At 39.0% G+C, this 16,812-nt stretch overlaps 2 protein-coding genes across 2 annotated transcripts; both read left to right on the top strand.

Annotated features, from left to right (window-relative positions):
• Positions 8,192 to 10,884, top strand: LOC104793696 (cation/H(+) antiporter 15-like). The gene is made up of 2 exons (XM_010520104.1): positions 8,192 to 8,417; positions 8,578 to 10,884. Exons 1-2 carry the CDS (start codon positions 8,205 to 8,207, stop codon positions 10,834 to 10,836), a joined length of 2,472 nt encoding a protein of 823 aa, XP_010518406.1. The 5' UTR covers positions 8,192 to 8,204; the 3' UTR covers positions 10,837 to 10,884.
• On the top strand, positions 10,967 to 12,496 carry LOC104709382 (cation/H(+) antiporter 15-like; the record flags this gene model as incomplete). The annotated part of the gene is made up of 1 exon (XM_010426009.1): positions 10,967 to 12,496. A coding segment is annotated over one exon (1,482 nt), but the record flags the coding sequence as incomplete, so codon positions are not given.

The raw sequence follows: 16,812 nt of genomic DNA, 5'->3' as shown, positions 1-16,812 counted from the left end.
GTGGTTCTAAATCGGCCCACAAGTTTATCACAGATCCTCAAGCCTCTAAAGCTGTCCAGGTTCCGGCCTGGAAGAAAAAGAACTTGAGGAAAAAACCTTAATATCAGGGTTCTTTTGGAATGTTCGTGGGTTTAATACAGTTTCAAAACACTCGATCATTCGCAGTTGGGTACAGAGTCAGTCGATGCAGTTTGGGTGCTTATTGGAGACGCGAGTCAAAGAAAGTAATGCCCAAGCACTTGTAAATAAAGTTTTTCCACATTGGTCTTTTATGTCAAATTATGAACACCACCGGCTGGGGCCTATATGGATCCTATGGAGTCCAACAACACGACTAACTCCGGTGTTTAAAAGCAGTCAGATGATTTCTTTTTGGGTACTTCTGGCGGGTGAGACAGAGGAATTCTTATGCTCTTTTGTTTACGCATATAACAGGGCTGAAGGTAGGAAGGAGCTCTGGGATGATATGAGAGCTCATCATGATTCTCCATTATTTTCTAATAAGCTATGGCTGATTAGTGGTGATTTTAATGAAACATTTGATGGGGTGGAGCATTCCCGGTTTGAGGACACTCCAATGGTACGTTACGGTATGCGGGATTTCCAGGAGGCTGTTCGGTATTGCTCCCTGATCGACCTCAAACACCATGGATCGCAGTTCACATGGTGTAATAAGAGAGATAGTGATTTAATTTGTAAAAAGTCGGATCGTTGATTAGTTAATCAAGCTTGGACGCAGATATACCCACACTCTTATTGTGTGTTTGATTCGGGAGGTTGCTCAGATCATTCTCGAGGTCGATTCTGTCTAGGTGCTGAACCATTAAAGAAACGGCGACCTTTTAAGTTCTCAAATGTTCTAACATCGTTGCCTCCGTTCCCGACACAAGTGCAGGAGTTTTGGCAAACTTCAGCACCGTTGTTTGTCTCTACCTCTGCGTTATTCCGTCTTTCCAAGAAACTCAAGAGTTTAAAGCCAGTGTTGCGTCTCCTAGGGAGAGAAGCTCTAGCTGATATTACTTGTCNGATGTCTCTCGCGCCGATGGTTCCAATTCCGGTACTTCCCTCTAGGTTTCTTACTCGTCGGTGGTTCAGAATTCTCAAAGTCTTTCCAAACATGCTTTTGATGTCAAAGTTGTCGACGGTAACCATACTGTTCAAGTCCCGAATGAAATCTTTCAAGATGCGGCTCCTCTATGGGAGGATTTTTTGATTGGCAAGTTTCTTTCCACTACTACTCTGCATGTGGCAAAGATTCATGTCATTGTTAACAAAATCTGGTCTCTGGGGGACAAATCTGTGCGGATCGATGTTTTTGAAGTCAATGAGCCCACTGTTAAGTTCAGAATCCGGGACCGGGAGATAAGGGACCGTGTTTTACGTCGTGGTATGTGGAATATAGCAGAAATTCCGATGGTTGTTTCTCGGTGGTCACCAATCATTGAGGAAGCCCAACCAGATATTAAGACAATCCCCTTGTGGGTTGTTATGAAGAAGGTTCCACATAAGATGTTCACATAGAAGGGGTTAGGGTTCCTAGCAAGTGATGTGGGTGATCCCAAATGGTTACATCTCGATACAGTTCTCTGCAAACAATTTGGGGAAGCAAAAGTGTTTGTTGAGGTAGATTTATCCAAAGATCCCCCTAAGTCAGTCTGAAAAAGGTGTGGATGCAGTGGTGGAATTTCAATAACCGTGGCTACCACCAAAGTGCTCTATTTGCTCCAACTGGGGTCACCTAAGGGAGGTTTGTAAGGCAGCAAATCCACAACCTGACGAAGCTCAAGTGGCCACCTCAACTCCGGTGGTTAATACATCTTTTGTAGACACTCAAACTCGAGTTTCGAGCAAGGATATCAGCCAAGTGACTCCTCAATCTGCTTCCCCAAGCCAGGGAGTCGTGTTGGTTCATACTGCTCAAGAAACCAGTTCAGTAGGTGTGGAAGGTTCAGTCGGTATGGAGGGTGAATGGTGCTCAATCTCCCCTTCTAAGGGTAACCGTCCGGAGCAGAAGACTCAGGCCACTAATAGCATTACGGTCTCTCCTTCGAGATTCTCAGTCTTGGATGTGGAAGGTGAGTTGGGAGATAAAGAGGACACAGAGACACTGGTGGATCCCTCAGACGGGATGGAGGAAGGAGAGTTACCAAACTCTGACTCCACTGTTCCTACTGAGAAAACAACGCAGACAGAGAAAACAGAGCAACTAGTGAAAGGAACCGTGAATGAGGAAAGTAGTGTTCGTCCTTCTCTTCCTCGTGGTTCTAAATCGGCCCACAAGTTTATCACATATCCTCAAGCCTCTAAAGCTGTCCAGGTTCCGGCCTGGAAGAAAAAGAACTTGAGGAAAAAACATTAATGTCAGGATTCTTTTGGAATGTTCGTGGGTTTAATACAGTTTCAAAACACTCGATCATTCGTAGTTGGGTACAGAGTCAGTCTATGCAGTTTGGGTGCTTATTGGAGACGCGAGTCAAAGAAATTAATGCCCAAGCACTTGTAAATAAAGTTTTTCCACATTGGTCTTTTATGTCAAATTATGAACACCACCGGTTGGGGCGTATATGGATCCTATGGAGTCCAACAACAAGACTAACTCCGGTGTTTAAAAGCAGTCAGATGATTTCTTTTTGGGTACTTCTGGCGGGTGAGACAGAGGAATTCTTATGCTCTTTTGTTTACGCATATAACACGGTTGAGGGTAGGAAGGAGCTCTGGGATGATATAAGAGCTCATCATGATTCTCCATTATTTTGTAATAAGCCATGGCTGATTAGTGGTGATTTTAATGAAACACTTGATGGGATGGAGCATTCCCGGTTTGAGGACACTCCAATGGTACGTTACGGTATGCGGAATTTCCAAGAGGCTGTTCAGTATTGCTCCCTGATCGACCTCAAACACCATGGATCGCAGTTCACATGGTGTAATAAGAGAGATGGTGATTTAATTTGTAAAAAGCTGGATCGGGGATTAGTTAATCAAGCTTGGACGCAGATATATCCACACTCTTATTGTGTGTTTGATTCGGGAGGTTGCTCAGATCATTCTCGAGGTCGATTCTGTCTACGTGCTGAACCATTGAAGAAACGGCGACCTTTTAAGTTCTCAAATGTTCTAACATCATTGTCTCAGTTCCCGACACAAGTGCATGAGTTTTGGCAAACTTCAGCACCGTTGTTTGTCTCTACCTCTGCGCTATTCCGTCTTTCCAAGAAACTCAAGAGTTTAAAGCTAGTGTTGCGTCTCCTAGGGAGAGAAGCTCTAGCTGATATTACTTGTCGAACACGAGATGCTCATGAGGAACTATGTCGTCGACAGGACGCCACTTTAGCCAATCCCACGTCTCAAAGCATGGAAGCCGAAACACATGCCTTCCAGCGATGGGATTTTTTATCAACGCTGGAGGAAGGCTACATGAAACAAAAATCAAAGCTTCACTGGTTGAATGTGGGTGATCAGAACAATGCCTATTTCTATCGCTCTGCAGAGCAACGGAAAATGCAGAACAGTGTCCGAGAAGTTACGAATCAACATGGTGTTGTTCTCCAGCAGCCAGAGGATATTAAGGAGGAGGCTGTGAGGTTCTTTCAAGAATTTCTCACACATTCTCCGGCAGATTACTGTGGAATGTCAGTAGACAGTTTGCAGAGCTTATTGTCTTTTAAGTGCTCTATACTGATCAGGAATTGCTCATAAAGGGGGTGACACCTTCTAAGATTAAAGCGGTCCTCTTCTCCATGCCATCAAACAAAGCTCCAGGACCTGACGGTTACACCATTGAGTTCTACAAGTCTGCTTGGCCAATAATTGGTAATGATTTCACTGTTGCTATCCAATCCTTTTTTGTAAAGGGGTTTCTGCCGAAGGGACTCAACGCCACAATATTGGCTTTAATACCGAAATCAGAATCAGCAAGTGCCATGAAGGATTATAGGCCTATCTCCTGCTGCAATGTGTTGTATAAGGTTATCTCGAAAATTCTAGCCAACCGGCTAAAGGAGCTTCTGCCTAAGTTCATTTCTACGAATCAGTCTGCGTTTGTTAAGGATCGGTTGCTATTGGAGAATGTTTTACTTGCCTCAGAAGTTGTTAAAGACTATCACAAAGACACAGTCTCTCCACGTTGTGCAATGCAAATCGACATTTCAAAAGCCTTTGATTCAGTGCAATGGGATTTCTTGTTCAACATCCTTGAAGCGCTGGAGTTGCCTGCAAGGTTTATTCATTGGATCCGGTTGTGTATTTCCACTGCCTCATTTTCTGTTCAGGTAAATGGGGAGCTTGCAGGGTTTTTTCAAAGCGCAAGGGGACTCAGAGAGGGGTGTTCATTGTCTCCTTATCTATTTGTAATTTGCATGAACGTGTTGTCTAAGCTCCTTGATAGAGCTGCGGCTGAGAAGCGCATTGGTTACCATCCCAAATGTCAACCTATCCAATTGACTCATTTGTGTTTTGCTGACGACCTGATGGTCTTTGTGGATGGACAAAAACGGTCAGTTGAAGGTATCCTAGAAATATTTGATCGGTTTGCTGCAATTTCTGGCCTAAGGATCAGTATTGAAAAATCCTCTATATACATGGTTGGCGTCTCTGATACATGTCGTTTAGACATTCTCCACCAGTTCCCCTTTGCTCATGGCCAGCTTCCAGTTCGCTACCTCGGTTTGCCTCTGCTCACAAAGCAAATGTCATATGTTGACTGTCTTCCTTTGTTAGAAAAGGTCCGAGTCCGTCTGACATCATGGAGTGCACGTCCTCTCTCTTATGCAGGTCGTCTGCATCTTCTTAATTTCGTAATTTCTGGTACACTCAACTTTTGGTCTTTGCATATCGTCTCCCTAGTTGGTGTATAACAGAGATAGACAAATTATGCTTTACTTTCCTCTGGTCTGGTCCTGAGCTGAGTGGCAAGAAGGCAAAGGTCTCTTGGAAAGAAGTCTGTCGCCCAAAAGCAGAAGGGGGTTTGGGACTCCAATCTCTCCGTCTTGCCAACAAGGTTAGCTGTCTTAAACTCCTATGGCGAATAATGTCTAGACGAGATTCTCTCTGGAACAGGTGGATCTCTGTCACTCTACTCAAAAACAGACCCTTTTGGGAACTCAAATCTACTACTAGTATGGGATCATGGATGTGGAGGAAGCTCCTAAAGTATAGATCACTTGCGAAGCAGCTTTACAAAGTGCAGGTTAATAATGGGACATCAACATCGTTTTGGTATGACAGTTGGAGTAGCTTGGGTTGTCTCCATGAGATCACTGGTAGCAACCGACATATTGAACTCGGCATTCCTTTGACTGCAACCGTGGCAACGGCCAAAGAGGGCCACCGTAGGCGTCAGCATCGTTCTGCCTTTCTCAATACCATTGAAACTGAACTAGCGGCTCTCACTCTCACTGCAGCTGAGGATATCCCCATGTGGAAGGGTCAACACAATACCTATCGTGAGAGGTTCATAACTAAGGAGACCATTACTCTGCTTCGTGAATCTCAGCCGGCGGAACCTTGGTCTCAAAGTGTCTGGTTCATGCATGCAACCCCCAAGTATGCGTTTGTATCCTGGCTGGCTGTTAAGAATCGACTTCCTACGGGGGACCGCATGCAACGATGGAATACCAATCAACAAACAGATTGTGTTTTTTGTGGTTCTGTAGAAACCCGTGATCACCTCTTCTTTTCCTGTCCGTATGCCGCAGCGGTATGGGTTCCACTTGCGACTAGACTCCTTGGAAATCTTTTCACAATTGATTGGAACACTCTTCAGGCTACACTCCGCAATACCAACATGTATAGAATCCGTCTCTTCACTATTCGTTATAGTTACCAAACCACGGTCTATCATCTTTGGCATGAACGCAACAAGCAAAGACATGGAGCAACTCCCATACCCTCTTCTCATCTGGTCAAGCTCATTGACAAGATAGTACGCAACAGGTTCACTTCAATCCACAACCTGGGAAACTACTCTTACGACGATGGGCTGACCTTATGGTTTGCCACTCGCCCTACTTGACTAATCTCTACTATAAATCTTGTCTTCTCTTTTTTCGGTTTTGTTTAAACAAACTCAAAAACTGGTAACAGTCATTGTAAAACAGTTTTTTTTTGTTTGAATTAATTTAACATTCAATTCAAAAAAAATATATATATATATATATTTACTTTATTATGGGGAATTTTTTATAAAAAAAAATCGGTTAGCAAAACACCTGAAAATATTTTTTTGTTAAAGTTCTAATAAAAGAAAAGAAGACCAAAAATAGAGATGATCAATGATGATGCTTGACTCGTTGAGTAGAGAGGATGATACGGAACACCACCAACTTTGAATCCATTCCCTTTCCCTCATATGGCTTAATGTGTCCTGCAAAATTAACACACAACAAACCTTTTCAATCAAAATAGTTTTTTCTTAGGATCAAAATGGCGACAAGTGAAGAAAATAGTACGGAGGCTTCTATAATATGTTACGCACCAAGCATGATCACCACCAATGGAGTTTGGCAAGGCGATAACCCTCTNTCTTCTTAATTTCGTAATTTCTGGTACACTCAACTTTTGGTCTTTGCATATCGTCTCCCTAGTTGGTGTATAACAGAGATAGACAAATTATGCTTTACTTTCCTCTGGTCTGGTCCTGAGCTGAGTGGCAAGAAGGCAAAGGTCTCTTGGAAAGAAGTCTGTCGCCCAAAAGCAGAAGGGGGTTTGGGACTCCAATCTCTCCGTCTTGCCAACAAGGTTAGCTNATCACCACCAATGGAGTTTGGCAAGGCGATAACCCTCTTGATTTCTCGCTACCTCTCTTTGTTCTTCAGCTAACCTTGGTTGTCGTCGTCACTCGTTTCTTCGTCTTTATCCTCAAACCCTTTCGCCAACCTCGTGTCATCTCTGAGATCCTTGTGAGTAACCAACCACAAATTCTCTTCTTGTATCTTTTTTTTTTTTGATCCGTGGTAAAGAAGTTTTCGAGTCATGAACATTCTTGAACTGACACATTCTTTATATATTGCTTTAAGTTTTTAACATTTTAAAACATATTTTTTTGATCTTAATCTTCAGGGTGGAATCGTGCTAGGGCCATCAGTGCTANTAACGGCCAAAGAGGGCCACCGTAGGCGTCAGCATCGTTCTGTCCTTCTCAACACCATTGAAACTGAACTAGCGGCTCTCACTCTCACTGCAGCTGAGTATATCCCCATGTGGAAGGGTCAACACAATACCTATCGTGAGAGGTTCATAACTAAGGAGACCATTACTCTGCTTCGTGAATCTCAGCCGGCGGAACCTTGGTCTCAAAGTGTCTGGTTCATGCATGCAACCCCCAAGTATGCGTTTGTATCCTGGCTGGCTGTTAAGAATCGACTTCCTATGGGGGACCGCATGCAACGATGGAATACCAATCAACGAACAGATTGTGTTTTTTGTGGTTCTGTGGAAACTCGTGATCACCTCTTCTTTTCCTGTCCGTATGCCGCAGCGGTATGGGTTCCACTTGCGACTAGACTCCTTCGAAATCTTTTCACAATTGATTGGAACACTCTTCAGGCTACACTCCGCAATACCAACATGTATAGAATCCGTCTCTTCACTATTCGTTATAGTTACCAAACCACGGTCTATCATCTTTGGCATGAACGCAACAAGCAAAGACATGGAGCAACTCCCATACCCTCTTCTCATCTGGTCAAGCTCATTGACAAGATAGTACGCAACAGGTTCACTTCAATCCACAACCTGGGAAACTACTCTTACGACGATGGGCTGACCTTATGGTTTGCCACTCGCCCTACTTGACTAATCTCTACTATAAATCTTGTCTTCTCTTTTTTCGGTTTTGTTTAAACAAACTCAAAAACTGGTAACAGTCATTGTAAAACAGTTTTTTTTTGTTTGAATTAATTTAACATTCAATTCAAAAAAAATATATATATATATATATTTACTTTATTATGGGGAATTTTTTATAAAAAAAAATCGGTTAGCAAAACACCTGAAAATATTTTTTTGTTAAAGTTCTAATAAAAGAAAAGAAGACCAAAAATAGAGATGATCAATGATGATGCTTGACTCGTTGAGTAGAGAGGATGATACGGAACACCACCAACTTTGAATCCATTCCCTTTCCCTCATATGGCTTAATGTGTCCTGCAAAATTAACACACAACAAACCTTTTCAATCAAAATAGTTTTTTCTTAGGATCAAAATGGCGACAAGTGAAGAAAATAGTACGGAGGCTTCTATAATATGTTACGCACCAAGCATGATCACCACCAATGGAGTTTGGCAAGGCGATAACCCTCTTGATTTCTCGCTACCTCTCTTTGTTCTTCAGCTAACCTTGGTTGTCGTCGTCACTCGTTTCTTCGTCTTTATCCTCAAACCCTTTCGCCAACCTCGTGTCATCTCTGAGATCCTTGTGAGTAACCAACCACAAATTCTCTTCTTGTATCTTTTTTTTTTTTGATCCGTGGTAAAGAAGTTTTCGAGTCATGAACATTCTTGAACTGACACATTCTTTATATATTGCTTTAAGTTTTTAACATTTTAAAACATATTTTTTTGATCTTAATCTTCAGGGTGGAATCGTGCTAGGGCCATCAGTGCTAGGACGCTCCGAAAAATTCGCACACACCATCTTCCCTCAAAGAAGTGTGATGGTACTTGAAACAATGGCTAATGTGGGTTTACTTTACTTCCTTTTCCTGGTGGGTGTAGAGATGGACATCATGGTGGTTCGCAAGACAGGGAAGCGAGCCCTAACCATCGCTATTGGTGGTATGGTCTTACCATTCCTCATTGGTGCCGCCTTCTCTTTCTCTATGCACCGATCAGAAGATCACTTGGGGCAAGGCACCTACATACTCTTCCTCGGTGTTGCACTCTCCGTTACTGCATTCCCGGTACTTGCGAGGATTCTTGCTGAGCTCAAGCTCATCAATACCGAGATTGGACGGATATCAATGTCAGCAGCCTTGGTTAATGACATGTTTGCTTGGATTCTTCTTGCCTTGGCCATCGCGTTGGCCGAGAGTGACAAAAATTCATTTGCCTCCCTTTGGGTCATGATCTCTAGTGCAGTTTTCATCGCTGTTTGTGTCTTTATTGTCAGACCAGGCATCACTTGGATCATACGTAAAACTCCTGAAGGAGAGAACTACAGTGAGTTCTATATATGCCTCATCTTGACAGGAGTTATGATCTCTGGCTTTATTACCGATGCAATTGGAACACATTCAGTCTTTGGGGCATTTGTCTTTGGTCTCGTGATTCCCAATGGGCCTCTTGGTCTCACCCTCATCGAGAAGCTTGAAGATTTTGTCTCTGGCCTTCTTCTACCTCTTTTCTTTGCTATAAGTGGTCTCAAGACTAACGTAGCTGCCATCCAAGGTCCTGCCACTTGGGCCACTCTTTTCTTTGTTATATTCCTCGCTTGTGCTGGAAAAGTCATCGGTACCGTTATTGTCGCATTTTTCCATGGCATGCCAGTTCGTGAAGGAATCACTCTTGGCCTGCTCTTGAACACCAAAGGTCTTGTCGAAATGATTGTGCTCAATGTTGGAAAAGACCAAAAGGTTTTAGATGATGAGACATTTGCTACCATGGTTCTTGTGGCCTTGGTTATGACTGGAGTCATCACCCCTATTGTTACAGTCCTTTATAGGCCAGTGAAGAAATCTGTTTCGTACAAGAGACGAACAATACAACAGACGAAGCCAGACAGCGAGCTTCGAGTATTGGTTTGCGTTCACACGCCGCGTAACGTTCCTACTATTATCAACCTTCTTGAAGCTTCACATCCTACAAAGAGATCTCCCATATGCATTTACGTTCTCCACCTTGTTGAGCTCACGGGACGAGCATCCGCAATGCTAATTGTCCACAACACTCGTAAGTCAGGACGACCAGCGCTTAACAGAACTCAAGCTCAATCAGATCACATCATCAACGCCTTTGAGAACTATGAACAACATGCTGCCTTTGTCGCTGTTCAACCCTTGACAGCTATTTCCCCTTACTCAACAATGCACGAAGATGTTTGTAGCTTAGCAGAGGACAAACGTGTCTCCTTCATAATCATACCATTTCACAAACAACAAACAGTTGATGGAGGAATGGAAGCAACCAACCCGGCCTACCGTTTAGTCAACCAAAACCTACTAGAAAACTCACCTTGTTCGGTCGGAATACTGGTAGACAGAGGACTCAATGGAGCCACAAGACTAAACTCAAACACTGTGTCTCTCCAAGTTGCTGTTCTGTTTTTCGGTGGTCAGGACGACAGAGAAGCCTTGGCCTATGCCTGGAGAATGGCTCAACATCCTGGCATCTCTTTAACCGTTTTGCGGTTCATTCATGATGGAGATGAAATTGACACAGCTTCAACACGTGCGACCAATGAGACTGACCTAAAGGTACCAAAGATGAACATGGACCATAAAAAGCAAAAACAGCTTGATGATGAGTACATCAATGCATTCAGGACATCAAATGCAGATTTTGAGTCAGTTGTGTATATAGAAAAACTAGTGAGCAATGGGGAAGAGACGGTTGCAGCAGTGAGATCAATGGACAGTTCTCATGATCTGTTTATTGTTGGAAGAGGAGAAGGAATGTCGTCTCCTCTCACCGCAGGTTTAACGGATTGGAGCGAGTGTCCTGAGCTCGGTGCCATCGGAGATTTGCTTGCCTCATCAGACTTTGCAGCTACTGTTTCGGTTCTTGTGGTTCAACAGTACTGTGGGTCATGGACACAAGAAGATGATATGGATTTGCCTGAGAGTCCAGTAATTTCACATGAAACAAAGTCCACATATGTTTTAGAGAACCCACGTTAGCCAAAATATTCAGATTTTGTGTATCTATACAAACACCCTTCATTTTCTTTTTTTATGTCGTCTCTTACAAAATGTATTTTAGAAAACTATAAGTTGGTTGACACCCCCAAATTTGGGTGTTTACCAAAACTGNGGTCTCAAGACTAACGTAGCTGCCATCCAAGGTCCTGCCACTTGGGCCACTCTTTTCTTTGTTATATTCCTCGCTTGTGCTGGAAAAGTCATTGGTACCGTTATTGTCGCATTTTTCCATGGCATGCCAGTTCGTGAAGGAATCACTCTTGGCCTTCTCTTGAACACCAAAGGTCTTGTCGAAATGATTGTGCTCAATGTTGGGAAAGACCAAAAGGTTTTAGATGATGAGACATTTGCTACCATGGTTCTTGTGGCCTTGGTTATGACTGGAGTCATCACCCCTATTGTTACAGTCCTTTATAGGCCAGTGAAGAAATCTGTTTCGTACAAGAGACGAACAATACAACAAACGAAGCCAGACAGCGAGCTTCGAGTATTGGTTTGCGTTCACACGCCGCGTAACGTTCCTACTATTATCAACCTTCTTGAAGCTTCACATCCTACAAAGAGATCTCCCATATGCATTTACGTTCTCCACCTTGTTGAGCTCACGGGACGAGCATCCGCAATGCTAATTGTCCACAACACTCGTAAGTCAGGACGACCAGCGCTTAACAGAACTCAAGCTCAATCAGATCACATCATCAACGCCTTTGAGAACTATGAACAACATGCTTCCTTTGTCGCTGTTCAACCCTTGACAGCTATTTCCCCTTACTCAACAATGCACGAAGATGTTTGTAGCTTAGCAGAGGACAAACGTGTCTCCTTCATAATCATACCATTTCACAAACAACAAACAGTTGATGGAGGAATGGAAGCAACCAACCCGGCCTACCGTTTAGTCAACCAAAACCTACTAGAAAACTCACCTTGTTCGGTCGGAATACTGGTAGACAGAGGACTCAATGGAGCCACAAGACTAAACTCAAACACTGTGTCTCTCCAAGTTGCTGTTCTGTTTTTCGGTGGTCAGGACGACAGAGAAGCCTTGGCCTATGCCTGGAGAATGGCTCAACATCCTGGCATCTCTTTAACCGTTTTGCGGTTCATTCATGATGGAGATGAAATTGACACAGCTTCAACACGTGCGACCAATGAGACTGACCTAAAGGTACCAAAGATGAACATGGACCATAAAAAGCAAAAACAGCTTGATGATGAGTACATCAATGCATTCAGGACATCAAATGCAGATTTTGAGTCAGTTGTGTATATAGAAAAACTAGTGAGCAATGGGGAAGAGACGGTTGCAGCAGTGAGATCAATGGACAGTTCTCATGATCTGTTTATTGTTGGAAGAGGAGAAGGAATGTCGTCTCCTCTCACCGCAGGTTTAACGGATTGGAGCGAGTGTCCTGAGCTCGGTGCCATCGGAGATTTGCTTGCCTCATCAGACTTTGCAGCTACTGTTTCGGTTCTTGTGGTTCAACAGTACTGTGGGTCATGGACACAAGAAGATGATATGGATTTGCCTGAGAGTCCAGTAATTTCACATGAAACAAAGTCCACATATGTTTTAGAGAACCCACGTTAGCCAAAATATTCAGATTTTGTGTATCTATACAAACACCCTTCATTTTCTTTTTTTATGTCGTCTCTTACAAAATGTATTTTAGAAAACTATAAGTTGGTTGACACCCCCAAATTTGGGTGTTTACCAAAACTGATTAATTTTCACATTAATTTGTTTTAGATCTTTCCATGTATTGTATGTCCAAATGACATTCAAAACCACATTGTTGTTGTTACTTGTTAGAAGTTTAGATGAGTTTCTTGTGTTTTTCAATAAAATACGTACTTTACAAAATATGCCACTCATGACACAATTCAAGTCAAGGATGTGAGTTACCCATGAATGCTTAAACTATTTTTATATAACAACAACCACATGAACCCGAGATATGATTTCTTGTATGAGAATATATTATCTGTTGTGACCATCTTCTTAAATAGTATAAGGACGTTAAACAAAAATATATATATATATATATATATGTATATATATATAAGGACGTTAGTGTTACAAAATACGTTTTTGGCGATAGAAGTAATATGGTTTGTTAAGGATGTTAGTGTTAATTATAAATTTGTTTTTGGTGATATAAGTTTTAATAGTCTCTCAATGTATCAAGCTTTAAAAAACTCTTTTGCTATCTTTCTTTTATTGGTTACTTCAAGCTTATTCATCAAAAACTGAGAGAAGAAGAGGCAAAATTTGGATTAAAATATACATTAATTTGCTAAAAAAATGATGGGTCTGTTAAGCTTTGTTATTCAATGAGATTTAATACTATTAATCAAATCTTGATTTGGGAGTTTCAATTCTTCAACTATTTTGTGTTGCCCGTCTTTAAAGATTTGTATTAGAGTATGGAAGTTTGAGTGGACAATGATGGTGGTGGTACACTCAACATTTTAACATATATCTTATATAATATGATAAGGTTTTTTTGAACTTTGCCTACCGATGCGACATTTGGCGTTCTATTGTTGCAGAGACGTGTACTTTATATTAATTTGAATTTTGATTTGTTAAATTTATTTATTTAGAAAAGTAATCATTTCTTTTATCTTCCACTACCAAATCTTTAATTATTTTTGGTTTGTATTATTTAATATATTTCATAGCAAAAATCTGTATAGTTTACTTTTGTAAAAAAAAATCGATTTGTAAGATTATATTTCGTCTAATTTTATTTATATGATTTGTAAATTCCTCACTAATGTTCCTTTAAATTTCTTTACTCTTCGTCTATCAAATCTTTAATTATTTTTGGTTTTTAATTTAGTATTATTTCATAGTAAAAATCTCTATAGTTTACTTTTGTTAAAGAAAAAGTAATCTCTTTTATAAAAATATATTTATTCTATTTTGTTTTTACCATTTATAAATTTTTCACTTATTTTTTTATCACTTATTTAAATATTTTAATCGGTTTCACATGTCAATATTTAATATATATTAAACTATAATAAAGTAGAGTTGTGAGAAATTGTCATTTGGCACCAATCTTTTTTTAACATGTGTCATTTTTTTAACTATTTTAATGAAATAAAAAGATACATTATTGCTAATCTAAAACTAAATTGTCTACACACATTTTTTTTAGTTTGGGACATTTTATTTGTTCAGTTTCTTTAGATTACATTTACTTCTCTCAGTCAATTACCTTTATGATTGTATTTATTGCCATGAATGTGATTACTCATAATAATGCATGTGTCAATGGAATTCTTTACAAACTTCAAACATTGCTTAGTGTATTATATAAGATCCAATGCTCACATGACTAATAATGAAGAAAACGATCACTCACTATATGTCTTTCTTTTCCCGTTATTTCCCATGGTATTTTTTCCTATTTTTTCTTATGAAGTTTTTTTTTTAAAAAACATGATGTCTTGCAGTATGATGATTAAGAGATTAATTTATCTATGACTATCTGAAAAAATCTTTTACAAAGCCATGTCAATATATTTTTTTTTCTTGGTATCAGAGTCTTGTCAATATTTATTAGCCTCTTTCAAATGATTATGTTTTATGATAGTCATGATTTAAAGTTTTTGCAATGTTTTGTAATGTGGTTTTTTTAACTTTCAAACTATAATTGGAAGTCTTAAGTGATGAAGATGAGCCTAATTCTTGACTCCTAAAGCACAATCTCTTTGGCTTTGAACATTCACTCAGAATATTATAACTGTAAGTCCCTTAGATTTCTCCTCTAAAGTCTTTTGATCTTCAACTACAATATATTTCTAAGTTTATATTTTGTAAATTTGCTTTGTTTTTCGTTTTTAAAAGTTCTTTATCCCCATTACAAAAAAAATTACTTTGCATATTGATAAAAAGATTGAGCTTAATTTTACCGTGTAATGCATATATACATGGTCAAAAGATCACATACTTCTTTATGCCTCTTTGGAATCACTTCCCAAACTTTACAACATCTTTTCACATTACACCGAAAAACATTAGAGACCTATTGTAAAATATTTAATATATATATATATATATATATATATATATATATATATATATATATATTGTAACCTCAATAATTTCATCATAGACATATGTCAATCGTTAAAAGTGGTATAAATTAACAAGTAAATTAACCTGTACAAAAGCAAAACTACTTTTAAATCGCATTGGTATTGTTTGAGTTACCAATCATACCTCATGTTGACACTTACTCCATACGTCATTATGTCGAAAAAAGCTTACACTATTTCCAATGGTTATCTATATATTTTTTTGTTTAAATTTTATATTTTACATTTAAGGTATAATTTTGAAGAGATATAGTTTAGTATTCAGAGTATAAGATTAAAAGCATGATGTTATTTTAGTATTTTTAGAATTTTAGAAATAATTTGCTAAATTTAAAAAAACTTATTTTTTTGCAATATGTGAAAATTGTTCTTCTTTTAACACACTTCATAATTATAAACTTATAAATATATGTATTTAAATTCTTTTCAATGCATATATAAATAATATCATGTACATTTCATATATAATTTAATGAAATTTTATTTTACATACAAAATATTTGATTTTATAACCTATGCATCGCGTGGGTAACTTTCTAGTTTGTTATATGGTTTGCAACAATTTTAAATATGGCTCTACATTAGTATTTCATATCCTAAACAATTTATGGTACTACAAAAAAAATTAAAAAAACAAAATTTTTGAAACGGATCTAGTAGTCGCTTTGCAAAGTAAGAATTTATTGTGTGTGATAATAGTTCCAAATGCAGTGGCAAACAAATCACCAAATAATTCCAAATTTGCAATGCATTCACAAAAAAAAAGTTGGTCAAATCTGTTTTAGAATTTTATTTATTTATTTGAAAGCATGAAATAATTGGAGACACTTGTTGCAAATCTTTTATAAACTTAACACTTGTTTTAATATTTGCAATGAGTCATTATTACAAGTTTACTTTGTTATAATGCATGTATTCGAATAATTTTCATTTTCTTTCAGTTGTTCGTGATATGAGAAAAGTCAAAAGAAAACAAAACCAGTGGTGGGTATAAGAAAAATTAGTAAATGAAAAATCGGATAAGATCAGTTTACAATTTGTTCACTTTAATTTTGTTAGTTAAACTCCCTCTGAATTGGCTTAACTTGTTCTCTGAATTGGCTTAACTTGATTTTTCTTGATTGTTGGTGAAATTCCCTTTTGGTTTGACACCCTTTGTATTACGTAAAAGGTTAACTGAACCTGCTGGAATAAAATCCTAGATGCTCTCACAACACAACAACAACAGCAAAAACAAAGACGAAACCCACTCTCTGAGCAAGATTAACTAGAAGCATGATAACAAATCTTCAAGTGTTGCTAATAAGTTTACATAAACTAAATATCAAAAGAAGAAGAAGAATTAGAGAAAAAGTCAAGGAATTGGTGATGTGGAGGCCTAGCTTGCACAGTGAAATAACGATTAGGAATGAACTAAAATCGGTTTGTACTCTTTCCGCGACACAATCACACATACTAAAATTGTTCGAGCTCAAAGATAAACATAGGTGGTGGTGATATCAAATAAAAATTTTAAAAAGAATTTCTGCATGCACCACCAAAAATTGGGGGTGTTACATATCAATTATTTAACGGTTGCAAACTTGGAATAGCAAAACAGCCTGAAACAAGGATTTTTCTATCTTAACCTATGAATGAATGAATGATGCAATCAAACAAACAGACTTAGGTTAAGATGATCAGAATGTAATGCAAGGTGTTTCAATTCCCTTATGATGTTGTAGAATAAAGGATGTCAATCCATAAAGAGTTTGATATGTAAGCAGTCAAGATGTGATCAATGCATTCAAGTTAAGCCAAATATCAAGTTAATTTGTTTCTAACAACCTAATGACAATAATGAAA

Source organism: Camelina sativa, chromosome 1 (assembly GCF_000633955.1).
Source record: "Camelina sativa cultivar DH55 chromosome 1, Cs, whole genome shotgun sequence".
Taxonomy (NCBI): domain Eukaryota; kingdom Viridiplantae; phylum Streptophyta; class Magnoliopsida; order Brassicales; family Brassicaceae; genus Camelina; species Camelina sativa.
This window is presented reverse-complemented; position numbering and strand designations above follow the sequence as displayed.